The sequence below is a fragment of the Halichondria panicea genome, chromosome 8 (genome assembly GCF_963675165.1).
Source record: "Halichondria panicea chromosome 8, odHalPani1.1, whole genome shotgun sequence".
In the NCBI taxonomy this organism is placed as follows: Eukaryota; Metazoa; Porifera; class Demospongiae; order Suberitida; family Halichondriidae; genus Halichondria; species Halichondria panicea.
Window position 1 is genome coordinate 4,691,920 of NC_087384.1, and position 14,690 is coordinate 4,706,609.

Sequence of the window (14,690 nt, forward strand, 5' to 3'; positions counted from 1 at the left end):
CAGAATTTATACTGTCTGGTAAGAAAACACATGTAATACTGGAGGGTGACCAAGCTACCTACGAGAGATTGCACTCAATCAGAGTAGAATATGGGAATGAAAGCAAATGGCTCATCATCTTTCCAGGTGATTGGCATTTCTTAAAGAATTATCAGGAGGTATTGATCAAGATATACTTCGATGCAGGTCTGAGTGACCTAGCAAGATCTAGTGGCTACCTGCCAAGGTCAATAGGTACTAACTTCAAACGTACTCACCGTTTTCTCCTTGAAGCATGGGAGGCACTGTACAGAGTCCTGTTGAGATACTTTCTCTCCAAGCAAGCTCCCAGTGAGTTCTTACAACAAGTATCAGCACTGCTTCAGAACTTTCCTCCTTCAGAGAACCAAGCAAACACTCACAGAAACCTGAATGAATTGATAGAAACAATTAGAGAGATAGGTAGTGATGCATCTGACTTCGAAAGCTACATGAGCAATGAATCAGAACAGAATCCCACCCTCAAGTTTTGGTTGCAATTTTTGTTCAAAGATTATTTAGCATATCTTGCACTATACTTGGCAATGCGAAGTGGGAACTGGGATTTGCGAATGGCAGCTATAAAATTGATGGGACCCCTCTTTACTGCCTTTGACCGGCCCAAGTACTCAAAGCTTATACCTCTTCACATAAAAGAGATGTTATCTGTCCCTGCTGATATTCTCTCTCACCTGAAAGAAGGCAGGTTCACTGTCAGTATCCTCGGGCGAGCCTGTCATTCGATCGGTATTGATGAGGCGCACGAAATGTGCATCAACAAGGACTGCAAGGAGTATATCACTAGACCATCAGCAGAGAACATGAGTCGACTGGCGTCATTTTTACCTACACGAGCAAAAGCAATCAAAAATTTAGAAACACAGATTTTTGCAGATAGTAAAGCTAAGAAGCCCGAGAAACAAGTTACCAATTTACACACAAGTGACCCAGAGAGCAAAAAGCATGAAGCCAATGTTAAGGTTCAAGTTCTCAAGATACACACTGACAACAAAGTACTTCCCACCTACCAGTCTCAGTTAACAGCTCTAAGCCATCTATTTAAAACTCAATCAGTTAGACCAGAACAAGCTAATGACCTTTCCAACTTCAGAGAGATAGGTCTTAATACTCTCAAACAGTACATTGAGTACTACATTCTTAGAACACCGAGTGTTAAGCCACCAAAACACAGAAAGACGTTATTAACCTTTACTGAAAAACACGCATGACAAAAGAAAGGCTCTCAAGTAGAAAAGGAGCGGAAACTTCAGCTTGAAGTATGGAAAAAACGTGTCTCCTTTACTGTCACAACTGGTATTAAAGACAACATGTATTACAAACAGTGCATTGAACTCCCCCGAGCAATAGCCACTATTGATGGAAAGCCTATTAAAGGTGCGAAGGCAAACATAACCAAGGTATATGAGAAGCGATACAAGCACGTAACACCCCCAATTTTTACAACAGCACTAAAAGATGGGTGGTCACCAGACGCTGTGATTACTGAAGGCATGTTCCTGATAAACATCACCCCTTGGAGTTCTCACAGGACAATGGGAGACTATGCTGACTTTTTACTAAAACAGCACATCCTCCCTCATTTTAGAAATGAGTCAACATTAGAAGTTCACTTACTTTTTGATAATCCTAACTGCCAACAGTACAGTCCAAAGTACTTTGAACGACTTCATAGAGATGAGATGAACCAGATACCAGACGATCACAGCTGCAGTGACTTCACAGCAGACACGATAATACCTCTCAAGTGGAGACAGAATGTGTTGAACTGTAGAAAATGCAAGCGACAATTAGTACGATTTATTTCGGAATACATTCTTCAGAAAATTAGGTACAGACTTAAGCCCACCCAAAGGTTTGTAACAGCTGGAGGTTTACAAGGAAGTATGGCAGAGAAGGCAATGTTTGTTACACATCAAACAGAACCCACAGTCGATGAAAGGCTAACCAGTAATGCTGAGGAGAGTGATACTCGAATATGGCTACACGTTCTTCACTCTGCAGGTACAAGAAAGTTTGTGCTAAGCCCTGATACAGATGTGTACCACATTGGGATGACAATAATTGCAGAAACTCAGCTAGATATAGTCGTACGGTTAAGCCCATTTAATTCTATTGAACAACGGTTACTTGACTTACCAGCTCTTCTGAGGAGCTTCAAGAACGATCCAGATTTGTCTGCAGTGGAAGAAAGAAAAATAGCACCAATCATCCAAACATTATTTATTGCCACTGGTTGCGACTACATCTCTTTTTTCACTGGTCTAGGAAAAACCACCTTCTTAAATACATTGTTTGAATACACGGAGTTTATAACATCAAACTCAACAAGTACTCCTGGTACACTCACAGACGAACCAAATGGGTTTTTGTCTTTCTTGAGGCTAGTGGGGTGTGCCTATTTTAAGAAGCATAAGTCAGCCTTCTTACCTTCTTTTCCAACTCCAATGACTTTGTTCAACTCAGTCCAGTCAACTAGCGATCACCAACAGCGACATGAACAATGGCTTGACCTCATTCGAGACAGAATATGGATAAGAATTCAGTACGAGGAGGACATGACACCTTCACATGAAGCACTGTTTCGACATTGGAAGAGGAGTAGCTGGGTTTCATCCGTCTGGAACCAAGCAACATCAAACCACATTGTCCATCCACCACTTGAAGACTTCGGCTGGAAAAAGCCTGATCCAACAACTCTCCTGATAGATTGGGATAGTGAAAGTAATTTGTCTCGAATCAGAGAACAAGTGGCGCTCATTCGAAAAGGCTGTGGCTGTAAAACAGGATGCTCCTCAGCACGCTGTAAATGCAAGAAACAGAAAGGTTACTGTGGTCCTGGCTGCAAATGTACTGGATGCACTAACCTCCCTGTTGAAGCTCTTGCAACAGAGCAGGAAGACAGTGATAGTGAAGTAAGAACTAATAACGAACGTGATGAAGATTTGGATCTTGAAGTGAGCAGCAGCGATGGTAGTCACTTGGATGTTGAAGTCAACAAACTCATGTACGACATCTTTGGGGACTCTGAAAGTGATGATTCACACAGCATGGGAGTCGGTTTCTGATTATAAACATAAACTGTGTATCAGTATTGATTTTATTCACTTATACTATATTTATTTCACTTACTACACATTGTACATGCTGAAAAACCACATACTATTTTAAACCTGCATAAAATCTAAACCAACAATGGGAACAACTAGCTAATAATTTAACAACATAGAATAGACCTACCTGTACAACATCAACCACCTGAAAACTTGTGATCTAGTGGGGAACTGATTTTGCAGAAGCAGGAGTAAAGACACCTAAACACACTTGTTCTACACACTGGCTTGTAACTTCGTTCCAGTGTGATTACACTCCACAAACCTGATATCAACCTGTAGCTGGGATGATACCCTTCCAGTTTGTGGTGTTGTTTTTTACCATATGACCTACGCATGCTTCTAAACTAGCCTCAAACTCAAGCCCTCTTTTTTGTTTACTCTCCAGCATGACGTATTTGGAAATGCATATTAAATTAACCGTTAGGCATTTACATGGACTTCCGGTGCCTTGGCCATTCGACTGTATGTATGTATGTAGGTATCCGAACGACTTCCACTATAGAGATGTCTATATACAGACGGTCAAGACTCCGTCCCTAAAGTCGGACTACGAGGGAACGAGACCTAGTCAATATAGCTGTGGGGGAATGTGATCATGGACCGCTTATAATACCATCACGATGAAGGTGCATATAATTATGTGTGATTGGTGTGGTGTGTAATTATTACATGCATAGCTATTATATTATTCTTCAGCTTTGTCGGTATATATAATAGCTATCTAGCTTTGAGATTGTTAGGCAGAGCTAAATCCTGGACACTCACGTAGAGTTGCATGGGCACCCCTGCAATGTATAGTTTGTTTCTGGGAGGGCTATATCACATATGCATGACCACTATATAGATCTACTAGCTCCACACACAAGAGGCCTATAGGCACAACCACACAGGAGACACAACATCTGCGAGGCACAGGAAGTGTTTGATGCACCAAATTCTTTACCTCCAGGTCAAAATTAATTGTGTGTTACCTGGCATGCACAAGCACTGAGCTTTTTATAGCTGCTAAGAGTCTGATTTGCATAGGGATGCCTGGAGTTGCCACTTCAGAATCGTGCGTACGGTGTAACATAGCATCATGTGTTTGCACAAAGTTTGTATTCAAGCTATGAGTTGTAACAACTATAAACAGATTCAAACGAGATTCTAACCGCTGACAGGAAACGCACTAGCTTCTCCTCTCAATCACATGCTGATGACAGAAATGTTATGCAGGCCAGGGAGTTTAGTTGCTTTTTCTTCAATTAAATACACAAATATTAATAATTATTGGTTGTATGAAAATGATTCGTTGGTCCCTCTGTTCCAGCTCTCCATGCCATTTACACGGAGGGGTACCTCATTCAACTTATATGTCGTAAGTAACGTCATCAAAATCGACTAGACTCACACTTGAAGCGTTTGTTTATTTGTTGCCTCTAGCCATAGCCGTACAAGGGGGAAAGCTGACTGTGTGTTTCTGTGTATATTTCAGTTGTAACTGCTCAACGGTTGCACGAGAAAACTAACAGCTTCTATAATTATAGGCTTTTAGCCACGCTCTCTTGGATTTTGATTCATTGAGTTGCAATGAGTTAGAGCTATTATTTATGAGTTCGTCTCTCACGTACTAAAGCGCTAGTATAGCTATATACAAGAACGAAAAAGATATGCAAAACTGACACGTACACTGTTAAAAACGGTGTGTTGAATAGCACACTACTTTTCACAGGTAATTTTTAGTGTGTGTTAATGTGCACACCTGTGCATATCTGTGTTCACTGACACTCAATTGTGTGTAATAGAACACTCAACTGCACAGTGTGTAACTGAACACTCCTGACATTCATCTATGGACAAAATTAGTTTAAGTACAAGGTGCTAATGTTAAAGAATTTTACTCAATGACATCGCTCTAAAATCTTATTGGTTAGTTTGTAGTTTTCTCACTTCACTGCCACATGTTTCTCTTTGAAACTCAAGAGAACCAGCTTGGAGAAGTTGGAGCTAGCTGAAGAAACAACTTGATCTAGTCTAGATATATAATGATATAATAGTATCTACCAGTTCTCCAAGGTCTTTTGGTCAAAGAGAGATCAATCCAGCACCCAAGGACGCGAGGACACGAGTGTATCAAAGCAAGACAGCTGTACATATAGCCAGGAGTACTCAGTCCTGATAATAGCAGCCATGTAAGTCATTTGTTATACACTATAGCTTAATAAAGGTTTATCTTAATCTTTTTACACAGGGAGCTCGTCTACATGTCTATGCCAGTGAATAAGAACCATGTCAATTCTTGATGTGAGTATATATACATGTACCGTATTCACCCGAATTACCGGGACACAATTTTAAAAATAATTATGGCTTGCAGTGTCCCTTGAAGAAAAATTACGTTAAAGTCGAAGTGTCCCTTGTATTAGGGTGTCCCGTAGTAATTAGAACGAATATTCCACATTTAAGGTACGTACGCGGCCTCGATTCTAGTAGAATCCAGGAGTTTCTAAGAGTTTTGAGTCTCTACCGAGCTGACGTTAGGGGCAAACTGTGTTGAGAATGACTAGACTATCTAGATCTGTTCCTTTGCCTACCCCCTCTTGCTGATTATTGTGTCTAGGAGCTTTCTCCACTAAGCAACGAGCAGCCCCTCCCCTTCTAGTCACGCTCCCGCATTATGCATTACGCATGCTCTTTTTCGTTCTAATTAGATCGGGACGTCTAAAAATATTTACATTTCCTGTTGTTCCTTAATATAGAGTGAAAAAAAATTACCTAAGTCCGAATTGTCCCTTAGAATAGAGTGTCCCGGTAATTCGAGTGAATACGGTATACACGTGCTGAATATTTCTCTGTCTAATTATTATTATGATGCCTATAAATGTATTCATCCAGGCTGAAGAATGTGGAGACAAACATGAAGAGCCCATGACAAGCATGTTATCCGTCAGACTGCTTCAGCAAAGAAAGTTCTTCAATTATGTGACTTTGTACAAAACTTGGTATAATTATATACTGCTTAGGTTTTTCACTATATATATGTACGTTACATCGTTTTTTTCTTGTGTTTTATCAACCATTATACATACGTGTACTCTAATGTTTCATTACTGCTAATATTTTTATTGATCAGATGATTGTGTAATTGTTAAATGCATGCCATGCATATAGGCACGCTTTGGCGTACTAAGGGTGTTGCTTTACATTCATTACATGCTCTACAGCACACCACAGCAGTGTCCCTGAACACTCTTGAAATGTGTTAAACAGCACTCTTCATAGGTGTGTTGTGTAGCACCCTAAAGTAGGTAAAACTTAAACAGTCATCCCAACGCCCCAAAAGTGTGTTAATCAACACATCATTTTTAACAGTGTACATGTACATTTCCAGAAGCAGCAGTCATTGTGAATTTTGACCTCTATGCAGATCTTCCCCCTTCTTCGATTAAATTGATTCACTTTCCGTGCATGTATATCTTTTTTCATAAAAGTTTACACCAAACAACAAAGAGTTTACAACAAAATTGTGGGATATATAGTGTACGTTGTTAGCACCCGGTATATCATTACGTTTGAGGTGACCATAAACATGATACATGTATAGACACAGTTATTATACTGAGTGGACCAATCAGACTTCATCAGGTACCCCTGGTACAATTTTGCTTTTTAGTCCAATTAACGAAGTGAGGTTATGTTTAGGTCCTATTCGAGATTTTCCGTATGTTGTTCGTGGTTTTCGTTAACAAAAAGGAGCAGCCTTTTTGCAGCGTGATATTAAATTTGTGGTATAAATGTTCGCAGTACATGCTTAATCAGTGAAAAGCGCAAAAATTTACGTCCTCAAAATATACCCGCTACACAGTGTGTAGAGTTTAGATACTTACACTAAGTTCTCGTTCTGCATGGCTGACAGTTCTCTCTAATGGACCACGCCCTGTAATATGCATAATTGCATCCTCAAATATCCACTTCAAATGGTGAGTGCATGTTAAAATATATAAATTGTAATAGTATCTCCTATAGAAGGTTCTTGATTTGGGAGGTATGCAACTGTCTATCTGTACAGTCATGTATGACTCGTGTGAATATGTTAATTGACTTGTGTTCACATTTTGGGGGTTTTGAATTAAACTGGCAATCCCCGACCTTCAATCAGTTGTATGCATTGAATAGTTTCGTAAGCCAAAAAATGTTGTTGGTATATCAGCTATATATAATTATGATATGCATACCGAATTTTAATGTATTCTCTGCCACATATTTAGTGCCACGGTGGGGCTCAGTCATTTGTTCACGAGAGGTCAAAGGTCTACCTCTCTCCAGCAGACAACATGTGTGTGCAACTCTCCCTATAATTATTAGCCCATGCACTGTTAAAGTAATTTTCCTTCGATACTTAAAAGCCAAAATTGGTTTTATAATGGTTAGGCGAACAACTAGTTGTTCGCCTAATCGTTATAAAAGCGAAAACTCGGCCTGGGATCGAGGCGCTAGGTTTACCACTTGATCAATTACATGTACTTCTTCTAACAGATTATGCTTTCACTACAAACATCACGTACTGTACATTGTCTGCAGTGCATGCATATTGTTGATATTTTTGTAAAAATAAATGAAGAAACACTGAGTGTTTATCATAATTGCAGTAAGCATAATATAGTTACGTTTCTACATGTGCTACGTGTGTTCTGCTAACAGCAGGTAATGTAATCAAGTGGTTGGTGGAAACAACGGTGCGTATTCGCTTGGGTCACTGATACGATGTGGAAGAGTTTCGTTATTTGTGGACAGTCCTGTCGGATGTGTAACTCGTCTTTGGTGGCAGCAGCTAAAACCACACCGACTGGTAAGAGCAGATATCATCCATGAAATGAACAATACCATGTACAGCATTAGTATACCTATAGCGATAATCACTAAAAAAAACCCATCTAATATTCTTGAACACCTCACGATAATTGTATAAAGATAACCCTATCGCAAACACTAGTAGAAGAAAAACATCAAAATAGTTGTAACGGTCTTTCTTGTATGGTCGAAGGCCAAGGATAATGACAGGTGTAATAATGAAGACCATTTGGTACACAATATTGTGGTATGCCTGAGAACCAAAGGCTATGAATATTATTCTCAACAGTAGGTAGACTCCAGCAAACCATCGACAGTCCCTAGTACCAGGTGTTGTGCCGTTCTTGAATAGCCCTGTGTGATGTTTGCTAGCTCGTGAATTAGAACACATTTGATTTTGCAAAAATAGAGACATCTCTGAAAGAAACGATTCTGGTAGAATAGCTGAAACATTGCTGGTAGGAATACCGTGATAACAATAATGATTGATGATATTATAGCTAGTGGAATATATGTGCCCACATTGAAATCGGCTGCAAAGAAGAGGGTGTATGTTACATTTCCGTATTTGTCATATAAAGGTACTGGCTTTAAAAGGCTTAAAGAAATCGAGCAAAACCTGCTATAGGACAGTAAAAAGAAGGTTACAAATTCATTCACTACAGAGCCTTTTAGTCTCCGAAACCTTGTTAAGCACTTGTGAAAAGGCCTCCAGCAAATCACAATTATCTTACATCCTTTGTCGTGGAGTAAAATAAACATTGTCAAGTAGACAGCCAAAGTAAAAGCGATTGGATATAGAGCTGCTAGGTACTCCATTGCTACGACTGTAAGTGTACTCGTGTGCTCACTGATGCAAAATGAAGGAATTAGGAACATAAAGAAGTCCAAATTGAATAGCCCCACAAAATCAGCGGCAAATTTATAAATGGAATAAGAGTGGGTATATCCGCTGATATCAAATGGGTAATTTCTACACAATACAGTGTTTAGCACCTGAGCGATCAAAACAAAGCTATTCAGAACTGGAGAGGCAAAATTTATCCGGAACACAATCACAATAACACAAATCAAAGTCAATGGTATTGTAAGCCTGACAAAGAAGAGTAGCCATCCTAAAGGCTGTGGCATGCATTTCTTACACTCTTTGTAGTAAGAGAAGACGGCCGGTCCCAGTCCTGGTTGACAGTGACTATAGAGCAGTCCTGTGCGATTGAGAGGACCACACATCTCTTCATCAAACTTTGATACATCAGAGGGTACATCCATGAGTTGTGATAGTCGACTGGGCAGCGTCCAAGATGCTCTGTGTCATTGTTGTAAGTTAGGCAGAATCCATCTAATAGTTTTATCTTTTTTGTCACATTCGAGCACTGCAATATAGTATTGATCGGTTGTCCGCACTCACACTTGTTTGTTTTGTGTACAAACCATGTTGGGCATTCTTGACTGGACGCTAGAACTACTTGTAGTACTGTTACAAGTACTCCAAGTATCGTCATTTCCATACTTAACAACAGTAGCTCAGCAATAATGCAATGTTTAGGGACACACTTAAACCGTTCTTTATCTTATTTCAGAGCAGTGGCCCTGAATGCAATTGAACGTTGTTATAAAGTATTTTGTTTAGATTAACAATAGTAGCTCATCAATAATGCAATGTTTAGGGACACACTTAAAACGGTTCTTTATCTTATTTCAGAGCAGTGGCCCTGAATGCAATTGAATGTTGTTATAAAGTATTTCGTTTAGATTGCAGTTGATTGTGAATAGGCCTGTGTCAAATATTTTGGAATAATATTGGCACTGTGAAAATAGTTTAATGATATTCATTGAGTTGCACATGCGGAGTAGCTCAGAATACGCCCACAGTGGCATAGCCCAGATTTTGGGCCAAAGCAGGCACTGGAATTTTACCTAAAAAAAAGGTCATCACTTTTCCTCCGCAGTAAGCATACGCATTACATGGCCCTTCCCACATTTCCATTGAATGACATCATTCTAATATGCATGCAGTACAGTGCAGAATAGGATTGACTGATCACAGTGATACAAGCTAAGTTGGAGTTGATGGACCACAAAGGGGGGGGGGGGGCTCTAGCCCCGTGAGCCCCCCTCTGCCTACGCCACTGGCCCACATTTTACATGCCAGTAAATCTAATTTTAGTCCACAATGTTGAAACCACATTTTTTGTGCTAAAGTGTGTTATTTTGCTGCTGAAATTAAAAAGTAATCATTTAATCCCATTTTTTGGTGATATATAATTTATAGGTGTTTTATTTTGCTGCTGTGTATGTCGAATAATAGGTTTCATCAATTTGAATAAAATAGGCTGATGAAGTTGAATAATACGCTGATCAAGTGAGAATAAATATTCAAATTAATTAATTAGGTGAAAAAATTTGAATATTGGCACAGGTCTAATTGTGAATGACGCTAACTCATGTGACGCTAACTCATGTGTGATATTGTGATAATAATTATTATTATAGTGTTTTTATTTTCTGTGCATGGGATTTTTTTAGATGAATTTGCAATCAAAAGAATCTTATTGAGGGCCCCACGAAACCAGGATTAATTTTACCAGGAACACAAAACACACTGATAGACGTATATACTCTACAGCACCTGTGGTGAAACTGGATAGGGAAACAACAAGAGACGTTCATAAACCATGTTGGGCATGCTTGAGGACGCTTATAGATATATTATAGTACAATCACAAGCACTCCAAATATTGTCATCTCCAGGCCTATAAGAGTGGCTCGCTCATCATTAATGTTTGGGAGAGTTGGAAGAGGCACACTTAAACTGCATGCTCTTTATTTATCTTTTTGTTCTTCAATTAATGCTGTTATATACATAGTACTTTATTTAAACCATTATAGACATGTTTGACTGGAACACCAGAACTATATAATAATCACCATCACTCCAAGTATCGTCATCTTCAAACTTAACAATGTTGCATTCATCAAACAATTGAAAGTGACGAACTGAGCCACAGAAAAAACAACATTGCAGCTGCTGCAAGCAGCTGATAAAACAAATTGAAAACAAATGCTTAATGATCAAAAACACTGTTAGTTAATTCGTGTTCTAGCCTATAACATCACTATAATTATTATATGCATCGCAGTGTATATTATAAACATTGCTATAATTATAACACTTGTATCACTTCTATATGACGCACATTATGTAGCGTACAGCCTCGGCTACACGCCAAACATCTCAGGGGGGTACTCAAGCCTTAAAAGTGCCGAAAACAAAGCGAAGGGCACGACCTCTTTGAACCCCAGTTAAGTGGGGCTTTTGCATATATTTTAGCGAAGGAGGTGCTCCCAAACACATTACGCTTTACGACATGCCTCGATTTGGGCAACTTTGTGTGTTCTCTGTGACATTTCTAGAGAAGGGCACCGTGTATGGTGCACAAACGGCAGGTAAAGGGCTACCTAACTTTGGAGCTGTGAGCAGGACCAAGGGGAACATACCTTTCAGCTAAGAAACCTATAAATGGTCTTCTTTTTAGCTTTTGTATCCTGACTTTTCTCTGCTGCACGGTTGCTATCAGACGTTAATGGTTGCCAATGCATGGATGTAGTTGCACATAATTATTATTTCACGTGCACTCGGGATGTATTGCGATAAAAAGTACTCCTCAATCGTCGTGCGCGTACTCGATATATTCCTTGTGTCCGTGATATATATAATAATTATACTTTGACTGTTTGGAGGTGTCTATAGAATTATAAGCCCAAAGGAACTGCTTTGAGTATCTCGAGAGTAGCGAGAGTATAGTCTACTACGAGTGCCTGCACGAGGGCTTCTAAATCATATGGAAACCAACAAAACAGTGTCTAACTCGTTCAGATACTATAGTATAGTGCATGCGCATGCGCAAACGTTGCCTTGCATGAGGCTTGACTAATGTAACATGATCAGTTTACTTCCTCCAAGGCACTTTTCCCACATTATTCACCCCCTCTCCCCACACACCTGATTGCCACTTCAAGCAATCACACCATAGATAGAAGAGGGATTATGAACGGAAGTACCCTCGAAGTACTATCCGTGTTTCCCCGCGGTTTTATTGGAGGCTTCTAACGTGGGAGTCTAAACATGAGAATTGTTTTTGCCGTCTATAAAAAGTCCACGAGCGTCAGTTCTGCTGCTAAACATCAACTTCATAATATTTGTGGCCATTTGGGACACAGCACACTACTCAGTGACAGAACCTTAGCTATATCATGCTAGACTAACACAAGTATGAAAAATCGCTCTGTGTTAGTCTATAGCTACTTCACGACAATCATTTCCAAATGATATTTACCATCAGGGGGCATTTGTTTAAGTGTTGGAGGGGTCTTTGAGACGCATGCATTAGACTAGCCTCAACTTCAGCCCCTTCAATAGTGGGCCTGGTATTTACTGTTGGCGGTGCATGGTGGGTGGACAATTAATCTCATTGAACATTATTATTTTTATCTTATTGTGATAAAGAACAGAAAAAAGAAAAAGGAGAGGCTACCTCTCTGTATATACTGTAGACAGAGACAGCTAAGTAAAACATCAGCTCTGTAGATTTATCCATTAACTTTAGGCTCGGATCGGATACACACTCAGATCACAAGTCAATCTCATAAGAAATTAGTTAAACCTGTGGGTAAAAAATAAATGTGGATAAGTACAGTGGCTGTGACGTAACATAATGTGAGGACTACTTATTGATTTACACAATAGATTTACCATTGAAAGCACTATCCATTAATACACACTCAAGCAACAAGTCCGGATACACACTCAAGCAACAAATCCCTCGGATCGGATACACATAAGTCCCTCGGATTGTAAACACATTCAGGCCACACAGTTCTCGGATCAGATACCACGTACTTACTCTGTGACCAATTTTCGACAAATTAATGTCACAACAATGCTTCCTTCCAGAGAGAATGGCACTGAACGTCGAACAGATACACCAACACTTTGAAAATGGCTTCACTCAGAGAAATAAGAGGAGAAATCACCATCACAACACTTTTTTCAGAGAGAGGTGCACTGGTCCTGTCAAGCTTCACTGGAAAGCAGATGGACAGGGGCGTAGCCAGGATTTGAGAGAGGGGGGTGCTGGATGAATGGATTGTCTGAATTACCAGTGCGCGGAGTGCACCGGCTGGCGTAGCCTCGATCCCAGGCCGAGCTTTCGCTTTTATAACGGCTAGGCGAACAACTACAGTGCAACAACCAAAGAGAGTAGAACTTTTGTTTTTTTACGTTTTTGTGTATATCTTCTAAACTAAATGTGATTGGATCAATTTGAGTGCAGGTACTGAAAGTTCAACTATTGGCGCTTCCAGTGGACCACCACCTGTTACATCATATGACATCATCATTCCAAAATGGCTGCTAGAATATGTGTACAATGGAAAATATGTTAGGCATGGAACTATCTTATATGTTTGAGTTAAGATCTGAAATTTGTTGTGCAAGTACTTCATTACCTTGCACATCTTTGAGCTCCAGCGGAAGTGCAGGCTGTTAGTAGGTTCTGAGATACACAGAATTTTGTAAATTTTTAGTAGCAAATGTGTTAGGCATTGATTTTTTGAGTTTATGCTAGTTAAGGTCTGATTTTTGAGGAGCATGTACTACAATAGTATACTTTTCATTTGTACTAACTTACAGGAGCTAGACCAGTCTCTTCTTTGCTAGAGTGGCCCTTTTTGCCAAAAATGGTGATTTTAGCTGATTTTCACAGTTTCTGTTGCGAAGTAGTGTAAGTTGCCACGCCCCTGTGACACATTATGACTGATCAACTGGGTGTAGTTACCAGGTTAGATCACATGAGCTTGGATGTAGCAAATAAAGACAAGATGATTTGTGATGTCACAAATCAATGAATATCATTGCTTACGTCAGCAAAACGGGCAAAGAGCAGCAAAATGGAGCAAAATCACCATTTTTGACAAGAAGGGCCGCTCTAGCAAAGAAGATAGCTATAATATAGCTATAATTATGATTAGTTTAGCACTCTAATCAGACAGTCTTAGATGGAGAGAAGCTGGTGAGGTATACAAGGGTGTATATATAATATTATAGCCGGAACAGCAGATAACATTTACGAGGGCGGTGACGTGTAGGGGTGTAGAGAGGAGGGGTATTCTTTTGTCTTCTTTTCTTCAGCGTACTCAGTAAGTTTCGGCTTGCGAGGTATTGCTATACAAAATATAGATGAAACAGCAGTAGTAGATAAATATCTCGGGCCTACAGGCCCTTCACCACAATCTACTACCGGGCCAATAACAATTGTGAGGTAAAAATAGGTGACTACACATTCATGCACACAAAAGCTATACATCCACCTGATCCAAAACTAATGCTCTTGGGGTGATCACCAATCATAAGGGAATGTATGCCTACAATTTAAATTTCTGTAACGCTTAGCGTATTCCCAAAAAAGGAATCTTTAGTGGTGCTCTTTAATTCAACTTTTTTTTAGCACTAAATTCTACCAGCTGATGTATGACTAATTTTCTTTGGCTTGGGGTGATACCACATGATTTACCAACAAGCATACTGAAGTATACGACCTAAACATTAATCATTTCAGAGAAAAAGTGTACAATACAAGATTAAACTTACCTAAATTCAATGAAGAAGATAGTTGCAACGGTAAATAGAGCTTGAATAATGGTTATTCA

General features: G+C 39.6%; 1 protein-coding gene across 7 annotated transcripts in view; it reads left to right on the plus strand.

Moving 5' to 3' along the window:
• The window catches only part of LOC135340106 (HEAT repeat-containing protein 6-like), a 36,732-nt gene extending 30,464 nt beyond the window's left edge, over positions 1–6,268 (plus strand). Inside the window, exons 10-13 of one of the 7 annotated variants that reach the window (XM_064536426.1) lie at positions 3,631–3,778; positions 4,102–5,323; positions 5,383–5,435; positions 6,027–6,268. In XM_064536426.1, the coding sequence (XP_064392496.1) occupies positions 3,631–3,692 (62 nt within the window). In that variant the 3' untranslated portion in view covers positions 3,693–3,778; positions 4,102–5,323; positions 5,383–5,435; positions 6,027–6,268. Of the gene's footprint in view, positions 1–381; positions 5,324–5,382; positions 5,436–6,026 lie in introns of those variants that run through there. The other 6 variants (XM_064536427.1, XM_064536429.1, XM_064536430.1 and 3 more) reach the window with 6 other exon arrangements.
• The last annotated feature ends 8,422 nt before the right edge of the window (positions 6,269–14,690 follow it).